The sequence below is a fragment of the Coregonus lavaretus genome (assembly GCF_964263955.1).
Source record: "Coregonus lavaretus genome assembly, contig: HAP1_SCAFFOLD_441, whole genome shotgun sequence".
Lineage (NCBI taxonomy): Eukaryota > Metazoa > Chordata > Actinopteri > Salmoniformes > Salmonidae > Coregonus > Coregonus lavaretus.
This window is the reverse complement of record NW_028162706.1, coordinates 81,984-104,683: the sequence shown is the minus strand read 5'-3', so window position 1 is coordinate 104,683 and position 22,700 is coordinate 81,984. Positions and strand designations below refer to the sequence as shown.

General features: G+C 45.1%; 1 protein-coding gene across 1 annotated transcript in view; it reads right to left on the bottom strand.

Moving 5' to 3' along the window:
* LOC311118987 (erythropoietin-like) overlaps positions 1 to 15,053 on the bottom strand; it is a gene marked incomplete at both ends in the record, with an annotated part of 41,342 nt that extends 26,289 nt beyond the window's left edge. The window contains one exon of the mRNA XM_084193738.1: positions 14,741 to 15,053. Within this exon, the coding sequence (XP_084049864.1) occupies positions 14,741 to 15,053 (313 nt within the window). The remainder of the gene's footprint in view (positions 1 to 14,740) is intronic.
* Between the last annotated feature and the right edge of the window lie 7,647 nt (positions 15,054 to 22,700).

Sequence of the window (22,700 nt, the reverse complement as noted above, 5' to 3'; positions counted from 1 at the left end):
GCGTCTGCTAAATGACTAAAATGTAAATGTAAATGTAAATGATGTCATGGCTTTAGAAGCTTCTGATAGGCTAATTGACATAATTTGAGTCAATTGGAGGTGTACCTGTGGATGTATTTCAAGGCCTACCTTCAAACTCAGTGCCTCTTTGCTTGACATCATGGGAAAATCAAAAGAAATAAGCCAAGACCTCAGAAAAAACATTGTAGACCTCCACAAGTCTGGTTCATCCTTGGGAGCAATTTCCAAACGCCTGAAGGCACCACGTTCATCGGTACAAACAATAGTACGCAATTATAAACACCATGGGACCACGCAGCAGTCATACCGCTCAGAAAGGAGACGCGTTCTGTCTCCTAGAGATGAACGTACTTTGGTGCGAAAAGTGCAAATCAATCCCAGAACAACAGGAAAGGTCCTTGTGAAGATGCTGGAGGAAACAGGTACAAAAGTATCTATATCCACAGTAAAACGAGTCCTATATCGACATAACCTGAAAGCCCGCTCAGCAAGGATGAAGCCACTGCTCCAAAACCGCCATTAAAAAGCCAGACTACTGTTTGCAACTGCACATGGGGACAAAGATCGTACTTTTTGGAGAAATGTCCTCTGTTCTGATTAAACAAAAATAGAACTCTTTGGCCATAATGACCATCGTTATGTTTGGAGGAAAAAGGGTGTTACTTGCAAGCCGAAGAACACCATCCTAACCGTGAAGCACAGGGGTGGCAGCATCATGCTGTGGGGGTGCCTTGCTGCAGGAGGGACTGGTGCACTTCACAAAATAGATGGCATCATGAGGAAGGAAAATGATGTGGATATATTGAAGCAACATCTCAAGACATCAGTCAGGAAGTTAAAGCTTGGTCGCAAATGGGTCTGCCAAATGGACAATGACCCCAAGCATACTTCCAAAGTTGTGGAAAAATGGCTTAAGGACAACAAAGTAAAGGTATTGGAGTGGCCATCACAAAGCCCTCACCTCAATCCTATAGAAAATTTGTGGGCAGAACTGAAAAAGCGTGTGCGAGCAAGGAGGCCTACAAACCTGATTCAGTTACACCAGCTCTGTCAGGAGGAATGGGCCAAAATTCACCCAACTTATTGTGGGAAGCTTGTGGAAGGCTACCCGAAACATTTGACTCAAGTTAATCAATTTAAAGGCAATGCTACCAAATACTAATTGAGTGTATGTCAACTTCTGACCCACTGTGAATGAAATGAAATAAATAAAAGCTGAAATAAATAATTATTTCTACTATTATTCTGACATTTCACATTCTTAAAATAAAGTGGTGATCCTAACTGACCTAAGACAGGGAATGTTTACTAGGATTAAATCTGAGTTTAAATGTATTTGGCTAAGGTGTATGTAAACTTCCGACTTCAACTGTATGTGTTGTGATAATTGCATTGTTTGCTCTATAACCTAACCTGCTAGTTCATATGCCTTGCCACCGTGATATATAGGCCAAAGGCCAAGACAATAAGAAAAGACAGTGGCAGAATAGATTCACTGCACCTTTGTTTCATCACAAAACCAGAGAGCAACATGTCTGGTGGAGTCCACAAAGCAAGATGCGCCGGAGGAGATGGCTGCCGTTTTACGGCCCTCTAACCAATTGTGTTATTATTTATGTTTTTTCACGTTATTTGTAATTTATTCTGTACATAATGTTTCTGCCACCGTCTCTTATGACCAAAAAGAGCTTCTGGATATCAGAAAAGTGATTACTCACCTCGTAGAGGACGATGATTTTTTCTTCAACGAGTCGGACGCAAAAGATATTCTACAGACACCCGACAATACCCAAATCCCTGTAATTCGCATGAGAAAGAGACAGAGATATCGTGGACGTAAGTCAGGGTGCCTTGTAAGGATCCGACGGCAAGTGAGTAAACTGCCTCTTCCATCAATCCTATTAGCCAACGTACAATCATTTGAAAACAAAATGGACGACCTAAGATCAAGAATATCCTACCAACGGGACATTAAAAACTGTAATATCTTATGTTTCACCGAGTCGTGGGATATACCCTACATCGGCAGGATAGAACGGCTGACTCCAGTGAGACAAGGGGTGGCGGTCTGTGTATATTTGTAAACAACAGCTGGTGCATAAAATCTAATACTAAGGAAGTCTCTAGGTTTTGTTCGACTGAGGTAGAGTATCTCATGATAAGCTGTAGACCACACTATTTACCAAGATAACTTTCTTCTATATTTTTCATGGCTGTCTATTTACCACCACAAACCGATGGTGGCTTTAAGATTGCACTCAATGAGCTGTATAAGGCCATAAACAAACAGGAAAAGAGGCAGCGCTCCTAGTGGCCGGGGACTTTAATGCAGTGAAACTTAAATCCGTTCAACCTCATTTCTTCCAGCATGTTAAATGTGCAACCAGAGGAAAACATGCTCTAGACCACCTTTACTCCACACACAGAGACGCATACAAAGCTCTCCCTCGCCCTCCATTTGGCAAATCTGACCATAATTATATCCTCCTGATTTTTGCTTATAAGCAAAAACTAAAGCAGGAAGCACCAGTGACTCGGTTAATAAGAAAGTGGTCAGATGACGCAGATGCTAAGCTACAGGATTGTTTTGCTAGCACAGACTGGAATATGTTCCGGCAGTCTTCCGATGGCATGGAGGAGTACACCACATCAGTCACTGGCTTCATCAATAAGTGCATTGATGACGTTGTCCCCACAGTGACAGTACGTACATACCCCAAACAGAAGCCATGGATTAAAGGCAACATCCGCACTGAGCTAAAGGGTAGAGCTGCCGCTTTCAAGGAGTGGGACTCTAACCCGGACGCTTATAAGAAATCCCACTATGGCCTCCGATGAACCATCAAACAGGCAAAGAGTCAATACAGGACTAATATTGAATCGTACTACACCGGCTTTGACGCTCGTCGGATGTGGCAGGGCTTGCAAACTATTACAGACTACAAAGTGAAGCACAGCCGCAAGCTGACACGAGCCTACCAGACGAGCTAAATCACTTCTATGCTCGCATCGAGGCAAGCAACACTGAAGCATGCATGAGAGCATCAGCTGTTCTGGATGACTATGTGATCACGCTCTCCGTAGCCGATGTGAGTAAGACTTTTAAGCAGGTCAACATTCACAAGGCCGCAGGGCCAGACGGATTACCAGGACGTGGACTCCAAGCATGCGCTGACCAACTGGCAAGTGTCTTCACTGACATTTTCAACATGTCCCTGACTGAGTCTGTAATACCAATATGTTTCAAGCAGACCACCATAGTCCCTGTGCCCAAGAACACTAATATAACCTGCCTAAATGACTACCGACCCGTAGCACTCACGTCTGTAGCAATGAAGTGCTTTGAAAGGCTGGTCATGGCTCACATCAACACCATTATCCCAGAAACCCTAGACCCACTCCAATTTGCATACCGCCCCAACAGATCCACAGATTATGCAATCTCTATTGCACTCCACACTGCCCTTTCCCACCTGGACAAGAGGAACACCTACGTGAGAATGCTATTCATTAACTGCAGCTCAGCGTTCAACACCATTGTGCCCTCAAAGCTCATCACTAAGCTAAGGACCCTGGAACTAAACACCACCCTCTGCAACTGGATCCTGGACTTCCTGATGGGCCGCCCTCAGGTGGTAAGGGTAGGTAACAACACATCTGCCACACTGACCCTCAACACGGGGGCCCCTCAGGGGTGCGTGCTCAGTCCCCTCCTGTACTCCCTGTTCACTCATGACAATGAAGTTTGCCGATGACCCAACAGTGGTAGGCCTGATCACTGACAACGATGAGACTGCCTATAGGGAGGAGGTCAGTGACCTAGCCGTGTGGTGCCAGGATAACAACCTCTCCCTCAACGTGATCAAGACAAAGGAGATTATTGTGGACTACAGGGGGAAAAAATGTCCTGACCACGCCCCCATTCTCATCGGGCTGTAGTGGAACAGGTTGAGAGCTTCAAGTGCCTTGGTGTCCACATCACCAACATACTATCATGGTCCAAATACACCAAGACAGTCGTGAAGAGGGCACGACAAAGCCTATTCCCCCTCAGGAGACTGAAAAGATTTGGCATGGGTCCTCAGATCCACAAAAAGTTCTACAGCTGCACCATCGAGAGCATCCTGACTGGTTGCATCACCGTCTGGTATGGCAACTGCTTGGCCTCCAACCGCAATGCACTACAGAGGTTAGTGCGTATGACCCAGTACATCACTGGGGCCAAGCTTCCTGCCATCCAGGACCTCTATACCAGGCGGTGTCAGAGGAAGGCCCTAAAAATTGTCAAAGACTCCAGCCACCCTAGTCATAGACTGTTCTCTCTGCTACCGCACGGCAAGCTGTATCGGAGCGCCAAGTCTAGGTCTAAAAGGCTTCTTAACAGCTTCTACCCCCAAGCCATAAGACTCCTGAACAGCTAATCATGGCTACCCTGACTATTTGCATTGTCCCCCCCACCCCCTCTTTTAAGCTGCTGCTACTCTGTTTATTATCTATGCATAGTCACTTTAACTCTACCCACATGTATATATCACCTTAATTACCTCGACTAACCTGTGCCCCCACACATTGACTCTGTACCGGTTCCCCCTGTATATAGCCTCCCTACTGTTATTTTATTTTACTGCTGCTTTAATTATTCTATTTTTTACTTAGCACTTTTTTTTCTTAAAACTGCATTGTTGGTTAAGGGCTTGTAAGTAAGCATTTCACTGTAAGGTCTACACCTGTTGTATTCGGCGCATGTGGCAAATAAAATTGTATTTGATATTACATGTAACAAACAGTTACATGACCTACAGCATGGTCAATCAAGTTAATGTTGCCGACATTTTCGGACTACTAAACAACTATTGATTTAGAACACAGAAAACAGTAGCTGGCTCCACTAGTCCAGCACCATTTCAACTTCAACATTTCAACATCATCAAATCACCTATGATTTGTCTAATACAGTGACAACTAAAAGATTCATGTGGCTGTCCATGGTACTGATTTGTGCGTGTGTGCGTGCATGAGTAGAAAAAACATGTTGACTCACCCTACTTGTAGAGAAATGCCAATGCCATCCTCCTCTCTTTCATGTTGCCGAAACAGTCTATGTGTCACGACTTCCGCCGAGGCTGCCTCCCCTCCTTGTTCGGGCAGGTTTCGGTGTTCGGTGTCACGGCTTACTAGCTACTGCCGATCCATTTATCATCACTCCATTTGTCTTGTCTTCAAACACATACACCTGGTCCTTATTCCCTCATTAGTCATGGTATAAGTGTTCCCTCTGTTTCCTTGTCTGTGTGGGTGATTGTTTATTGTGGAGGTTTGTGAAGCTCGGTGGAGCTCGTGTATTGTGTATCGACGGGAGTATTTTCCTGTGTGCCTTCTATTTTTCAGTGCGCCTGTTTTGTGCCCTGGAGTGTGTTTGACGCATTTCTGCGTAAACCTGTATTTTGCGGTTTAAACCCTGTTATTCTGTGATTTACCCTCCTGCGCCTGACTTCTTCAACACCACCTCATCACAGAATCACCCACCCGATTATGGAGTCAGCGGGAGAGACACACATGCCTGGAGTCGTGGAACGGGTCCAGGAGCATTCAACTATGCTAGCCAGCTTGGGTGAAGCGATGGGTCGGCTTCTTCAGGTCGTCCAACGCCTGGAGAGGAGAGAGCCCGATCCGTCGAGACCAGCTGGTCAACCGGATCCCGCCACCTACACCCCAGCATCCGGAGGGATCCAGATTTCCCGACCAGGGGAGTTTGACGGGACAGCGGCGTGGTGCCAAGGATTTATTCTCCAACTGGAGCTCTACTTCTCCAGCATCCGGCCAATTCCATCGGAGCTGGAGAAGGTGTCCGCCCTCGTCTCCTGCCTCTCGGGGAAAGCCCTGGAGTGGGCCAACGCGGTGTGGAACGAAGGAGGAGCCGTGTTGGAGAACTATGGGGAGTTCGCTCGCCTCCTCCGGGCGGTCTTCGATCACCCGTCCGAGGGTCGAGAGGCGGGCGAGCGGGTGGTCCACCTGAGGCAGGGGACGAGGACTGCGCAGGACTTCTCATTGGAGTTTCGAACTCTGGCAGCTGGGTCCGGGTGGAACGAGCGGACCCTGTTCGACCAGTTCCGGTGCCATCTACGAGAGGACGTCCGACGGGAGCTAGCAGTGACACCATGTTGTCCTTCTCGCAAATGGTGGACATGGCCATTCGTTAGGGCAACCTGCTGGCAACCAGAGGACGTCCTGGAGGAGGTCTGCCCATTTCCATCCCGGCCGACTCGGATCCAGAACCGATAGAGATGGGCGGAGGACGACAGCGCCAGTGCCACACTGGTGGCGCGAAGGGACATTTCACCACACATTGTCGTCAACACCCTTCTGGGTTTGGAGGCGGCAGGCAGGGCACTCTTGCATCACCCCAGGTATCGAACACACACACTCGCTCAGAGCCCTCTGCTGCGCACTGTAAAATACTAGTCTCCTTTCCTGAGCACATGGATGTTCCCCAGTGTAAGGCGCTAGTCGATTCAGGCGCAGCTGGGAACTTTATGGACAGGGCATTCGCACACCGTATAGGCATTCCATTGATTCCCCTATCCATTCCACACCCCATCAGAGCACTTGATAGTCGACCATTAGGGTCTGGGTTGGTTAAGGAAGTTACTGCACCAGTCACCATGATTACCCAGGAGACTCGTTGTGAGCAGGTTACTTTTTCCATTATTGAGTCTCCTGTTTTCCCTGTGGTATTAGGTATCCCTTGGCTAGCACTCCACAACCCCACCTTCTCATGGCCGAAGAGGGTTCTCACGGGGTGGTCGCAAGAGTGTCAGGGTAGGTGTCTAGGTGTTTTTGTTGGTGCAACCACGGTGGAAAGTCCACAGTACCTTCACCGTGTGCATTCCCCCTGAATACCTCTGGTGCAAGCGTTCTCTAAAACGCAGGCTACTAAATTACCACCTCATCGGGCGGGGGATTGCGTGATAAACCTCCAGGTAGACGCTGTACCTGCCAGGAGTCATATATACCCCCTGTCACAGGCTGAAACCGTGGCTATGGAAACATATGTCACCGAGTCCCTGCGCCAGGGGTATATACGTTCTCCACTTCACCCGTCTCCTCGAGTTTCTTCTTTGTGAAGAAGAAGGACGGAGGTCTGCGCCCATGCATTGATTATCGACCACTGAACAGTGAGACGATAAGATTTAGTTATCCTCTCCCCCTCATTCCTTCAGTGATTGAATCAATGCATGGGGCGCACTTCTTCACCAAATTAGATCTCAGAAGTGCGTACAACCTGGTGCGTATCCGAAAGGGAGATGAATGGAAGACAGCATTCAGCACAACCATGGGGCATTATGAATAACTGGTATTGCCCTATGGTTTGATGAATGCTCCCTCAGTTTTCCAGTCCTTTGTGAACGAGGTGTTTCGGGACATGCTTGGTCGCGGTGTAGTGGTCTACATCGATGACATCCTGGTGTATTCCGCTACGCGCACCGAGCATGTGTCCCTGGTTCGCAAGGTGCTGGCCCGACTGTTGGAATATTACCTATATGCTAAGGCAGAGAAGTGTATGTTTTTCCAGCAGTCCGTCTCCTTTATTGGATACCGCATTTCCACCAGGTGTGGAGATGGAGGGAGATCGCATTTCAGCCGTGCATAATTGGCCGACTCCAACCACGGTTAAGGAGGTGCAGCGCTTCCTTGGCCTTTATCAGAGGTTTATCCGGGGCTTTGGCAAGGTTGCAGCTCCCATTACCTCCCTGTTGAAGGGTAGGCTGTCCCGGCTCCACTGGTCTGCTGAGGCTGACCTGGCCTTCAGCAAACTGCGGGGTCTGTTCACCTCAGCCCCAGTACTGGCCCACCCCGATTCATCACTACTGTTCATAGTGGAGGTGGATGCGTCCGAGGTTGGGATAGGAGCTGTCCTGTCTCAACGATCATCTACGCCACCCAAGCTCCACCCCTGTGTGTTATTTTCGAAGAAGCTCAGCAGAACTACGGCATTGGTGATCAGGAGCTGTTGGCTGTTGTCCGAGCCTTGACCGTGTGGAGGCATTGGCTTGAGGGGGCAAAACACCCTTTCCTCATCTGGACGGACCACCGTAACCTGGTGTAGATCCGGGCAGCGAGGAGACTGAACCCTCGCCAGGCCAGGTGGGCCCTATTCTTCACCCGGTTTGATTTCACTCTATCATACATCCCGGGGACGAAGAACATGAAGGCAGACGCGCTGTCCCGGCTGTATGACACAAAGGAGAGGCCCAGAGACAACACTCCCATACTGCTGGCCTCCTGCATTGTGGCACCGGTAGTATGGGTGATGGACGCGAATATAAAGCAGGCATTACGCACGGATCCCTCTCCACCTCAGTGTCCAGATGGGCTACAGTACGTGCCTGCTCTTATCCGTGATCGTCTGATCTACTGGGCACACACGTCACCCTCCTCTGGTCACCCAGGTATCGGCCATACAGTGCGCTGCCTGACTGGAAAATACTGGTGGCCTACCTTGGCTAAGGATGTAAGGGTGTATGTCTCCTCCTGTTCAGTGTGCACCCAGAGTAAGGCACCTAGGCACCTCCCAGCTGGTAAGTTACAACCTTTACCAGTTCCACAACAACCATGGTCTCACCTAAGTGTTGATTTCCTAACTGATCTTCCCCTCTCCCAAGGTAACACCACCATCCTGGTCGTTGTGGACCGCTTTTCTAAAGCCTGCCGCCTCCTTCCTCTGCCCGGTCTCAACACGGCTCTGCAAACTGCGGAGACCCTGTTTACACACGTCTTCTGGCACTACGGGGTACCAGAGGATATAGCGTCTGACGGGTAAATCAGGACGTGGGTAGGTTCCTGCGGTCCTACTACCAGGACCGGCCGGAGGAGTTCTTGCCATGAGCAGAATATGCCCAGAACTCTCTCCGCCACTCCTCCACTAACCTAACACCTTTCCAGTGTATTCTAGGTTACCAACTGGTTCTGGCACCGTGGCACCAGAGCCAGACCGAGGCTGCTGCGGTGGATGACTGGTTTCGGCTTGCGGAGGAGACGTGGGATGCTGCCCACGTTCACCTCCAACACGCCGTGCGTCGTCAGAAGGCCAACGCTGACCGCCACCGCAGTGAGGCCCCCGTCTTTGTACCGGGGGATCGGGTCTGGCTCTCGACCCGGAATCTGCCCCTCCGCCTGCCCTGCCGGAAGCTGAGCCCGCGGTTTGTGGGGCCGTTCAAAGTCCTGAAGAGAGTCAACGAGGTCACTTATAGGTTATTACTTCCCCCTGATTACCGTATTAACCCCTCGTTTCATGTGTCTCTCCTCAGGCCGGTGGTAGCTGGTCCGCTCCAGGAGGCTGAAGTGCGGGAGGTCCCTCCACCTCCTCTGGACATCGAGGGGGCCCCGGCGTACTCTGTCCGTTCCATCCTGGATTCGAGGCGTCGGGTGGGGGGCCTTCAGTACCTCGTGGAGTGGGAGGGGTACGGTCCGGAGGAACGGGGCTGGGTTCCGGTGAGGGATATCCTCGATCCCTCCATGTTATGGGATTTCCACCGTTGCCATCCGGCTCATCCTGCTCCGCGTCCTCCTGGCCGTTCCCGAGGCCGGGGTCGGCGCGCTGCTGGTGCCGCGCGTCCTTGTTCGGGCAGGTTTCGGCGTTCGGCATCACTGCCTTACTAGCTACTGCCGATCCATTTATCATCACTCCATTTTTCTTGTCTTCAAACACACACACCTGGTCCTAATTCCCTCATTAGTCATGGTATAAGTGTTCCCTCTGTTTCCTTGTCTGTGTGGGTGATTGTTTATTGTGGAGGTTTGTGGAGCTCATGTATTGGGTATCGATGGGAGTATTTTCCAGTGCGCCTGTTTTGTGCCCTGGAGTGTGTTTGACGCATTTCTGCGTAAACCTGTATTTTGCGGATTAATACCTGCTATTCAGTGATATACCCTCCTGCGCCTGACTTCTTCAACACCACCTCATCACACTATGACTCTGTCATACAGTACACGCTTTTAGTTTTTGTTGTCCTAGGCTACCTGGCTAAAATGCTTGCTCGCTAGCCTAACTTCCTTTAACAGTAGCCTACTACATCTAGCTACATATTGAACTTCCGTTGTCTCAGGCCAGAGGCACAATGTATGAATTTATGGTTGGATCAGAATTGCCATTATAATCATTGGCCAGTACGGATAATTAAGCAAAACCACTAGTCCAAATCCCTATCTCCGTCCATGGCTAATTTAGGAAAAGGGCCAATTTTAGCTAGCTAGCTAGTCACTGGAGGACAACAACACAACAAGATGCAACAATTCACTTTTTTTCTGTCAATGACGTTTGACTTGATGTGGTGTGATTGGTGTGGACCATTCACAGTTTAACTCACTTAGTTTAGCTCAACGCTGATTGGCTATTATTGTATTTAAAAAAATATCAAGAGAGGCCAAATGCTCGCTGGCTCCCCTTGCAGTCAATGCTATGGGCAACCACAATATCATACTCTTTTTGACCAGAAAGCAGCCAATAGATGGGCTACACATACAGAGACAGAGGGGTGCTATTTCGCTTGCCCGGATGCTTTCTCCGGAGAGATACATTCAGCCTCTTGCGAGTTGAAGGAAAATTATTAAACACAAAGAGACAAAATAAAAATTATTTTATATATGTATTTTTCTTTTTTTCTTGATACATTTTGGGGGAAGCCTGGCTTCCCTTGGCATCCATGAATACATGCCACTGGGTCACCGGCGTCTTTTATTCTCCATGTCGAGAAGGGTGAAATTGCGGCCCACAATTCGGGGCGTTCTTGAATGTTGGCATTCCTGCATCTTAGGGAACCTCTCTTTATTATTCTATTAGTCCATTTTTAAGATAGGATTTTTTTGTTGTTGATGGGCTTAATAATAAAGACATAATTTAATGGTAAAAATGTATTACCTTTTTGGCATAAACACAACCAGTCATGATGTTTTCATCTGATTGTCAAACAAATCACTTCATAAAGTAGGCTACCTGTTATGTTATGTTTGTCCACTCCAAAATAATTCCAGCATCCAAACAGTGTACTGCATGCATACTTGCACCATTTGATGAAGGGAAATCAACATCTGTTACAAAACACCAAAAAGTGTGCCTAATGACATTCAGCAATTGCCATTGATTAGGCCTACATTCATTGATGTGTCTTGCTGACAAACTGACCTTATTTGTAGCCTGAAAAGTCGGAACACCTGAAATGGGGCTGAAACTGTCCCAGGAAAAACGGGATGGTCACCCTAACACACAGTTAATTTACTTGTATAGCCTATTGTGTATTACCATGAACTTCAAATAGGCCTACCAGTAGCCAGTGATGTAGTGATTAAAAAAAATAGGTGGGTAAACTCTGATTGCCGGTCACGGTGAAAAAAGTAATGCTCCTTATACTTTCAATGATTTTTTCTGAAAAAGGAGGGTACTTGCGTTTACCCTCCACTAGGCCTACAACATTGCCAGTAGCCTACCCTCTCAGCCGAGGCAATTTTACACACATGAACACACGCAGAACAGGTAGCCTACATTCTATATAATAGGCCTACATGAGTTGAATCAAAACATGTTTACACCCTAGCCTAGTTCATGAGTTGAATGCTTGGAGTCTTCACAGATCGTGTGACAGAAAACACTACCTTTCTCTCCTTACATTAATGTTGGTGCTGTCATCTTCAGGACAGGAATACCGGCTTACTTAACGGAGGAATAAACACACATGTTCATCGTTGGTGTTTCAACCAGAACGCGGGAAAATGCCCTTTCTTTATTTTCGCACATGCGCAGTTGTACATCTCTCATAGGGCATAACTGTACCAGTGTAAGAACACAATTTATAACATATTAGTCTATATGTTAACACCCCCACTTGCTCTTATACTGTACAAGTCGTATTCAACCTAACTATCAACACATTTAGCTTACAGTTATACATCTCACAAATGTCAGTTTACATTCCAAACATATAACCCAAGAATTTTTCATTTTTGAACTTCGTTACAGGTTTAGTCAAAACATCTGCAACCATGTCTGCCGTTGGACAATATTCAATACTTATTTTGCCATCACTGAGCGCAGATCGAATGAAATGATATCTGATGTCAACATGTTTACATCTCTGACGACATACTGGGTTCTTTGACAGAGCAATTGCACCTTGGTTATCTTCAAAGATTGTTACTGGTGCATATTGGCACTCACTATCCATCTGGCCCAATAACTGTACAAGGTACAAACTTTCTTGTGTAGTAGCAGCCAGTGCCATGTACTCTGCTTCACATGTAGATAAAGCTACTGTTGGCTGCTTCTTAGACCTCCATGAAATAACAGGTCCACATTTAGTTAAACTAAAACAATACCCTGTTATGCTTCGTCTGTCACTTTGATCTGCTGCCCAATCAGCATCACTATATGCTACGAGGTTGAGTTTTTCCACCCCCTTTTTGTAACACAACTCCTGATTCATTGTCCCCTTCAAGTACCTCAACACATGTTTAGCTGTTATCCAGTGTTGCTCTTTTGGTTCTGATAGGTATTGTGACAGCTTGCTGACAATCCAACTGATATCCGGTCTTGTACATGTCATAACATATATCAAGCTGCCTATCACTTCACGATACCTTTTTGAATCAATAGGTTCACCATCACCATCAAAGTTTGTTTTTTGTTCACATGGTGTTGACCTTGTTTTACAGTCTGACATACCAAACCTTTCCAGTATCTTGATTATGTACCTTGTTTGGCTCATCTTTATTTTCCCTTCACTTTGTGTAAAATCAATGCCTAGGAAATGTCTAAGCCTCCCAAGATCTTTCATCTTAAATTTTTCACTTAACATTTCTTTTACACTTGTGAGTGAGTCACTATCACTAGCAGCGATAATTAGATCATCGACCCAAATTATCAAAATGATCCTTTCTGTTGCAGTTTGTTTGTTGTAAACACAGTGATCAGCTGGGTTCTGTGTAAAACCATTTTCACTAAGGTGATCATGCAACATTTTGTTCCAGTTCCTTCCTGACTGTTTCAGGCCGTACAGTGACTTGTTCAGTTTGCAGACTAGTTGCTCACCTGTATCTGACCTGACTTCAAAACCCTCTGGTTGCTCCATGTACACTTCACAGTCAATAGGAGCATGTAGATATGCTGTTTTGACATCCATCTGATGTAACTCTAAGTCATACTGAGCTGCTAGCTGCATCAAACAACGTACTGATGTCATATTTGCAGTTGGAGAAAAAGTCTCCTTATAGTCTATTCCTGCCACTTGACTATATCCCTTTGCAACATATCTTGCCTTGTATGTCTCAGTCTCATCTGAATTGTTTTTGACCGCATAGACCCACCTGCCCCCCACTGCATTTTTACCCTCTGGCAGTGTGGTCAATGTGAATGTATCATTTTCCCTAAGGGAATCCATCTCCTCCTTCATAGCAGTAGCCCAAATCTCTGATTTTGGTGAAATCATTGCTTCTTTGAAGGTTTGTGGTGCATTGCACATTACTCTGTAGCAGTAGTCAACACTAGGTGGTATCTGGTCATCACACTTCACTTTACACTCATAGTCTTTTAAGTACTGGGGCTTCTTCCTCTCTCTGTCTGGATAGCGTGGACTCTGACTATCTGAAGTCTCGATTTGCACATCTTGTGTCTCTTCGGAATTTTGATCTGCCATCTTGGCTTTTGGCATGGGGGATTGAAATCTCTCCCCATGAAGATCATCACTCATTTCCAAATCTGTCTGAGTTTGGCGTTCGACTACACCTTTTGTAACGAACTTGACTAATCTGTTTTTAAGAACTTTTCCAGTGTCTGGGTAGTAGACTAGGTATGCTGGACTATTTTTATCATACCCGACAAAAATACCCTTTTCACATCTTGAGTCCAACTTTTTCTTGTTCTGTCTGTATGCATAGCAAACAGATCCAAATTCTTTCATCTTTGAAAGATCAGGCTTTCTCCCAGTAAACATGTAGTGTGGAGTCTGTCCTACACGCTTATTGTAACACCTATTGCGAATTACTGCAGCAGTCATTACAGCATATGTCCACAATTTCTTTGGTAGGTTGCTCTCAAGTAGCATGCATCTTGCCATTTCAAACAGTGTTCTCCAATTTCTCTCAGCGGTCCCATTTTGATGGGGTGAGTAAGGGGCTGAAGTTTCATGTCTTATGGCATTCTTACTGAGCAGTGACTGGAACTCTTTGGCTGTGTACTCTGTGCCATTATCTGACCTGACACACTTTATTTTTCCATAAGGGGCCACATCAGCAATAAACTTCTCAGTAGCTTTTACAGTATCACTTTTTGCTTTTAGGAAATACACAAAAACTGCCCCTGAATAATCATCCGTAAATGCTAGAGTATATCTGAACCCATCTTTCGCCTCTGGCTCAATAGGGCCAGCCAAATCAGTGTGCACAAGCTCAAGAGCTGCTTTTGCCTTTTCATCAGGCTCTCTGTTTCTGCTCTGAACAAATTTTCCCTGTGTGCAGATTTCACAGTTGAGGGTAGATTTGTCAATCTTACCTGTGATTTTCATTCCCTCTGTCACATTTTCTAACTTTGACACATCCTCAAAATTACAGTGGCCAAGAATTTTGTGCCATGTGTGAATATCATAGCACCCATGACAGCCATCATCATTTTCATCACTTACAGTGTTAAGATAGTAAAGTCTATCGTACTCCTCGATGTCAAAAGTGGTACCGTTCTTGTGGATGAGCTTGTTACACCCCTGTCGAAAGTTGACTGAAGCTCCGTTGGCTGTCGCTGCTTTAACAGAGAAAATGTCCTGTGGAAACGACGGCACGTACAGCGCCTTCGTCAGCGTTGTTTTCACCCGACGACCCGTGTTGTCTCTCAGGTAAACCTCCGCTGCACCTCTCCTCTCCGCGACACCATTCGTTCTTGTTCCGTCAGCCAGCTCCACGGAATGTTTTTCCGGTTTGAAAGTCTCGTCAAACTCCTTAAACTTCCCGATGTCTGTGACTATATGTGACGTTGCTCCCGTATCAACCATCAGCCCTTTTTGTTTCAGTCCACGAACCTGACAGTCACTTATTTTGAATGCAAATGTGTGGCCTTCAGCATCTGTTGCTTGTTTCACATTGTCTCTTCTTTTTCGTCTGCAATTTGCGTCAGTATGAGTGGAGCGCTTGCAAAAACTACACCACTGTCTCCGTTCTCTGTGCTCTCCAGTAACACTACATTCCCGGGCCTTGTGCCCTTTCTGGCCACAGTTGAAGCAGGTTATCTCGGTCCCTTTATCTCTTCCTCTTGGCCAGCTAACTTTAATGTTACTTGCCTTCATCACGTTGTCGTCAGTGGAAATGGCGCTAAACTTCTCGGTGCTTTCATAGCTCCTCAACTTGGTTTTGAACTTGCCATAAGTTGTCGGCTCGTCACTCTGCGTTATGTGGATGGCAAACGGCTTAAATGATTCGGGCAAACCTTTCAGAATCATTGCAATCAACAGCCCGTCACTTAAAGTCTCTTCAGCATTCCTCAGTGCTGTAATAGCCATCTCAGCACGAATGATATAATCCGTAACACTTTCGTCACTGGCTTTCTGAAGAGAAGTTAGCTCAGCGTAGAGGCTAATCACACGTGGCTTCCCTTTACCTGCATAATGTTCCCTCAATATCTTCAACGCTTTTCTCCCATCATCTGCTGCTTCTCTCATTATCAGGGAAAGACTTTTATCATCCAAAACCTGTATCAATTCGGCGTAGGCTTCTTCATTTTTCTCTCCGTCTTCTTCATCTTCATCCACGCTCAATATGGTGGCCTTTAGCCCTAGCAAACGCAAGTGTCCCAAAAACTTCGTCTCCCATAACTCGTAGTTTTTTTCATCTCCGTCGAAACATAATCTATTCCATCGGCTTCCATGTTCCCTCCTGGGCCCATAACCTGTTGGTGCTGTCATCTTCAGGACAGGAATACCGGCTTACTTAACGGAGGAATAAACACACATGTTCATCGTTGGTGTTTCAACCAGAACGCGGGAAAATGCCCTTTCTTTATTTTCGCACATGCGCAGTTGTACATCTCTCATAGGGCATAACTGTACCAGTGTAAGAACACAATTTATAACATATTAGTCTATATGTTAACAATTAATGTTATTTATTTCGCATTATTAAGCATTTGACAATTGAATTAAAACATTGAACTTAAACCCTGTATGAATCCTGAATCTTGGAGAGCTCAGAAAGTGCACTGTAAGTGTAACTATGCCTACGTAACATTTAATTATGTTTCGCCGTGAAAACAGTTCTCATGGGCACACAAAATAATGTAGGCCTATGCCATTGCAAAATCAAATGTTTCTAACCGAAAGTGTCAACTATAGGCCTACTGTCATTAACGTATAATTGTTGGATGGATTGGATGCGCATTGGTTGTGATGGGGGATTTAGAAGGAGTCAGGCGCAGAAGGGTAAATCACAGAATAAAATGATTTATTCCGCAACACAAGGTTACGCAGTAAAGCAAAACACTCCAGTGCGCAAAACAGGCGCACTGAAAACAACAAGGCACACGGGAAAATATCCCGGCGATACAAAATACTAGGAGCTCCACAGAACCAGGTGTGTGTAATAAACAAGACAAAACAGATGGAATGATGAGATGAGGAGCGGCAGTGGCTAGAAGGCCGGTGATGACTAACGCCGAAGCCTGCCCGAACAAGGAGAGGCGGCAGCTTCGGAGGAAGTAGTGACATTGTTGTCTAGCTGTAAACTAGTCTAGTGATATTGTCGACCATCATCAGCTTATCCAGGAAAGAAAACAAATATTGACAGAAAATAATAAAGCTAAATAAATGGTCTACTTCTTCTGGCCACGGACGGCAAGGAGAACACCAATACCCGCGCCCACCTGAAAAACAAAGCAATGAGAGTGCTCTAAACAGCTTACTGACAAAAGCAAACAATGATAAATCAACTATACAGCTAAGGCTTTGGAATGAAGGCTATTGTTATCAAGGATGCATGGCAAACAAATGGCGGAAATGAGGAAGTACAAAGGAAAATCTATGCATTTACTAAATACTAAATTGTAATTATTTTGCACTATGGCCAATTTATTGCCTTACCTCCATAACTTACTACATTTGCACACACTGTATATAGATTTTCTATTGTGTTATTGACTGTACGTTTTGTTTATCCCATATGTAACTCTGTGCTTTGTTTTATTTATCGCACTGCTTTGCTTTAACTTGGCCAGGTCGCAATTGTAAATGAGAACTTGTTCTCAACTGGCTTACCTGGTTAAATCAAGGTGAAATAAAATACAAAATAAATACATGTAAAGGAGCTTAGCTGAGGCCAAAATCCAGCACTACTGAATAGACAGCACCGCTATCCAGCCAGCTATAGAATTCTACAATACAATTCGTGGACAGGGAGACGATTTGTGCAGCCATGTAGAAATACACGGTTTAAACCATGACATAGAGGTGGGGATATTAGTTTAATTTGTAAGCTTTTATTTTCATTTTTACCACTGTAAAATATATTTGCCACTGTATTTTAAACAAATAGGAGAATGGTTAAATTAGTATGAGACCCCCCAAAGTTTGACTTTTGTTGCGTTTAGGGGAGCTAATGTCTCATTCAGGGGAGCTTGCCGTAATTCACACCCTGGCTCCAGTACAGTGGGTGGCGGTAATGCACCATAACGTTGGATGCCAACCGCCGATAAACCCCACAGAAGAAGAAGAAGAAGAAGAGGCGGTGGTGACAACGGTTGTTAGCTAGTTAGTACACCGGTAGACAGACGGGCACAGCTTTCCCACAGTTCTGTTAACGACGGTAAGGGCAGGTGGGAAGGAAGGACACTGGACTCCGGTACACAGCAGGCGGGATAGGTAGCTAACTAGCTAGGACACCGGTAGACAATGTTCTTCGCCCCTGCCTGTCGGGCACTGCTTTCCCGCAGTTCTGTTAAGGACGGTGAGGGCAGGTGTTCGGCAGGCATTAACGAAGGACACCGTGTCCTAGCTAGGTCACCGGTCCTTCGCCTCCGAAAAACTCAGATAATACTTTTATTTCCCTTTTGATCCACATTTTAATCGCATAGACAATCAGGGGAAATCCAGAATATCAAAAGTGTCACACAAGCATGAACATGGCGTGCTCCAGGGTGGGGCGTTCATGCAGGAACCAATGGGATGCTCGATGCAGATGCAGGAATGCCTACATGCAGGAACGCCCTGAATTGCAGAAAACAATGCTCAAGAGTTTACACAAATATTAGCGTCTTAGCACTTATTGCAGGACTTTGACTGTGGGAAATCACCTTCTCAGTGACACCCACAAGAACACAACTATGATAAGTTTACACAAATATTAGCATGTTAGCTCTGCCTGTAGTTCTCTGAAACACAATTCACAAGAGTTTACACAAATATATACAAATATTGTTCTGTGGGTGTCACTGATACCCCATTACATGGGTGCACTGTCCATAAATAAGGCTGTACAGTGCATATAAGTATGCCCCCAATGCAATTAGTCAGTCTGATTTTAACCGTTTTTATATTGTATTTAATCATAAATTATGTAAAAAAAATATTCCAACCGTGTTTTGCATTATTTAGTCCAAATATGGCATGATTCCACTATTTGTATCCGTTTGCATCACTTTCAATTAGGGATTTTTATTTTGAAAGCGAACTGCAAATTCCACTATTGTGGCTAATCGTTATTGTGGCTAGCTTCACATAGGTAGGGACAATTTGTGTACGAGGGACGCTTGGTACCAGGGCCGCGTTCAGCAAAAGGACGGACACTGACATAACGTTGGCCAATGTTCAGATACAAATGTATTATGTAGAAGAAACATGCCTCTGATTCTAAGGAATCATGTCAGTTATATTCATGCATTTCTATCTGCACCGTTCCCAAAAAAAAATGTTTTTGTACTTAACATGCCCATGTGAACCCACTGAGCTATAGGAACCCGGAACCCTCTCTGCCCATCGCTTGACTTTGGAAAGCATCCGCAAATGGAAACGTGTGGTTCCCGCAACTGACCCCGCCCCGTTCTGTTACTTTCATTACAGGTTAACCGGGTCGTGTTTTGGCAAACTACCATGCACTTATTGATTTATCTTACCACTGTATGCTGAGCATGCAATTAGAGGCTGTCATTCTTCAGCGGACTTTTCTAAATCAGATGACATTGATGTAGGCCTTCCTGGAAACCGGACCGGACTTCTGCATTTGGGGCCTGGGGCACTGACATTTACATTACATGTTTAGTCATTTAGCAGACGCTCTTATCCAGAGCGACTTACAGTTAGTGAATACATATTTTTTCTGACCTTACATTTACATCATTTAGCAGACCTTGGGGGGGGATTTTGAAGGGGCGAATCACACATTGCGCCATGGTGCAGAGAGAAAACTGTGCATTTTTATAATGCTATTCTACAAATTTTTGTCATGAGGCAGAGATACTTTGTTGCTGTTTTATAGCTCATCTCATGCTTTTGTTCACAATTTGCCATGAGGCTGAGATAAATATTTAGCATTTTTAAAACACATTTCCTGCAATTCTACACATTTTCCTATCATATGCTATCTGGCGGCACCCGGGGCTACCGACCCTGTGCTGTGAATGAACATTGATTCAATTACCTAATTTATTATTGTGCTTAAGATATTTTCTCTGTTTTATGTGTGTGGAAAGTAATTTAGCACAGACAGGCCTATGCAAGGAGTCTATACATATACAGGTATACCAGGTATGTGTAGCCTATAGTCTGTCCTGTTTGGGGATGATTTGCAGTTCTAGGCATACAGATCTATAAATATAGCTGCAGGGATTTGTATAGACCAAAAAGACTACAAGTGCCAACAAGGACAGAGGAACCACAGAGGAACCACTCAGCTGTGCTTTAGCAATGAAAAGAAGAGACAGATGCATCTAAAAGCCTTTTATGTCTGGTCAATTCTGCCAATAGGGTGCATTTAACCCCTTCCTGTCCTCTGACCTACATTCCTAATGGTTCTGGTTTTCTGTCACAGCCAGTGGCTCAGGGCCTAACGTCTCAGCAGTGATGTGATGCTGCATTACAGCATTGTCTAGAAGCCCAATTATAATTTTAAGTTTACTCTGATGTAATCATAGACTGTAAATAATTTTAGACGAAGCCACCGATGACGTCATTTCATTGTTTCCTATGAGAATGCTCAGTGGCGCAAGAAGATCAGGAAGTGTCACCATTTTGCTACATGGAGTTTTTGGAAACATTAGATACACAATTTGAGCAACTCTAGGAAGTGACGTTGCAGGCTAGCTCAGTGTTGCACCCTCTCATTGAGTTTCTCAAGTTGAAGGCCGACGAGGTACTGCAGGCTGCCATTAGCAGGTAAATTATCCTTTTAACTTTGTCTGTGAGTGATTTTAAAGTAATCGGTTCAAGGACATACATCTGGTGAAATAAAAGCAATTATTGGTTCCATGGTGTTCGATGATTTTTTATATAGCCATGAATATTGACCACGAAGATCGCCATTTCCCCATTCTCTATAATGGGGATCCTGTTTTCTGGAAACAATGCCTGCAGTACCGCGGTCCTATGGAGGACTAAAAGTGCCACAATTAAATAAATAAATACACCATTAAATAATTACTTAAATGTGTCATTAATTAATTAAAATTAGAATTAAATACATAAATGTGTTATTAAATGTGTCATTAATTAATTCAAATACCGATTCATTTTATGTAAAATACATATATAATAATTTCACTATTTACATTTACATTTCATGGTCCTGCGTTGGAGTGCTTCCTGAATTACTTAAAACTGTCAAACTGACCCATCAAAAGTTGGTAGGCGGAACCTAACGCCTGATTGGTTACCCTCTGCATCAAGCCAAGACAAATCAATTCCGGATAATGGATTGATGCAGAGCTACTGAACACATTCCAATACACTGGGTGGCGCTATTCACCTCTACGTTGGTTTAGTTACACGGTTAAACAGAACTTTCATTGCAACGGCTAAAAATCAAGAGAAGACTCGGTCCTGCTAGCCCCAATGTTGAGACGCTGTGTGAGGTGCAGGACAAAATGTCTAAAAGTTGCCCGGAGCTGCTGAGAGAAGCAGCGAATTTGATTGAGGAAGCTCTGAGCAGAAGTCCAACGGCTCCCGCGGCACCGGTGACTCCGGCAGCTCAGTCACAGCAGATACCGGCCGCTCAATCACGTACACCTGTCCAAGGTAAGCTAAGTAATTTCATGTTAGCCAGGTGTGCTACTATTTAATGATTCGGGACACACGTGTAGGTTAAATTAGATCGACTCGAACATGTATTTGCATGCGGTATTATGATGCTTCGTGCGTGACACGTTTATTGTTAATGGGGGGGGAAGCATAAACCTAGCTAGTTCGCTAATCGGCTAAATGGTGTTAGCTGGCTTGAGCATCCCAAGATAGAAGTAGAGGCTGTTTTAGCTGACTGGTGACCATTGAGCTGTTACGTTTTTCTGTGTTGCAGCGGAGGTAGCAAGGCTCTTTGCGCCATATAACATTGGAGCCAGAAGGAATATGACGAGACGACCAGCACAAGTCCAAGTTAGCCGAAGAAGCTACACACACACTGTCTGTTGTTTGGCTGACCACAATGCGGATAAAATTCCAAGCGTACTGTTTAAAGCTGAACTTCTTACTTCAGGACTTGGAGAGCAAAAAGTAACATTTTCAGGTCAGTGCGAAACTAGGCATTTACCAAAAGTAAAAAAAGTTTGTACTGTCTGTGGCTTGTTGAAATTATTTGCATTTCTTTTTATAGTGACTCAAACTTAATTGGTGTTCATAGTGTCAATAATAGTTATCACAGGCTTATTTGCTTAATTTAAGGTGAGGTGAGTTATGATTTTGTTTTGTTTTTTTCTCCAGGGAATGACCACGATCCCATGGTTATAACAAATAAACTGATGGAAGTGTTTCCGAAGCTCCAACAAGGGGGAGGCTTTGAATTTCTAAAACTTGTAGGATCTACTCGCAGTCGAAATCTTGCGTTGCTTCAGTGTCCCAGCACTGGATACACCCTTGCCTATCTGAAAGATCCATCGACGATGATTGGACAGGCTACAATCTACATACGTCCACTTCAACAGGATCTACCCTTAGATTGTGTACATACATTTACAGAGACTTAGTTTAATACATAATCAAAACAAAGATTACTGGTGACTTTTAATCATTAATTAAAAGCCATTTGTTGTTGTTGTTAGGAGAGCTCACGTCCTGCCTCTGGTCCAGTCATCCCCTGCATCACTTGTCAGAAGGAAGTTCCCTTTTCAGAGATGAAGCTGCACAGATTGAGCTGCAATGGGTATGTACTTCTTAAAGCAATGCAAGGGTAGCATAATTTATTTTCTTTGGGAATATGTCTCTCTTATTGTTGTGCACACAAATAAGCGAGTATGACCATCATTTCAATTGTGTTAACTTCAAGGACACCCATGCAGGAATCAGAAAGAGAACAAGAGGGAGGCCAAAGTGAAGAAAATGATAGTGAGACAGCCCTAGTCAGTGACAGTGTTCCAGTGAGGCCTGAAACATCAGCTGAGAGTGCAGTAGTACCGGCAGTGATTGTCAACGAGGAGTTGGATCGCAAAGAAACAGACAGTGGTTTGTGTCATC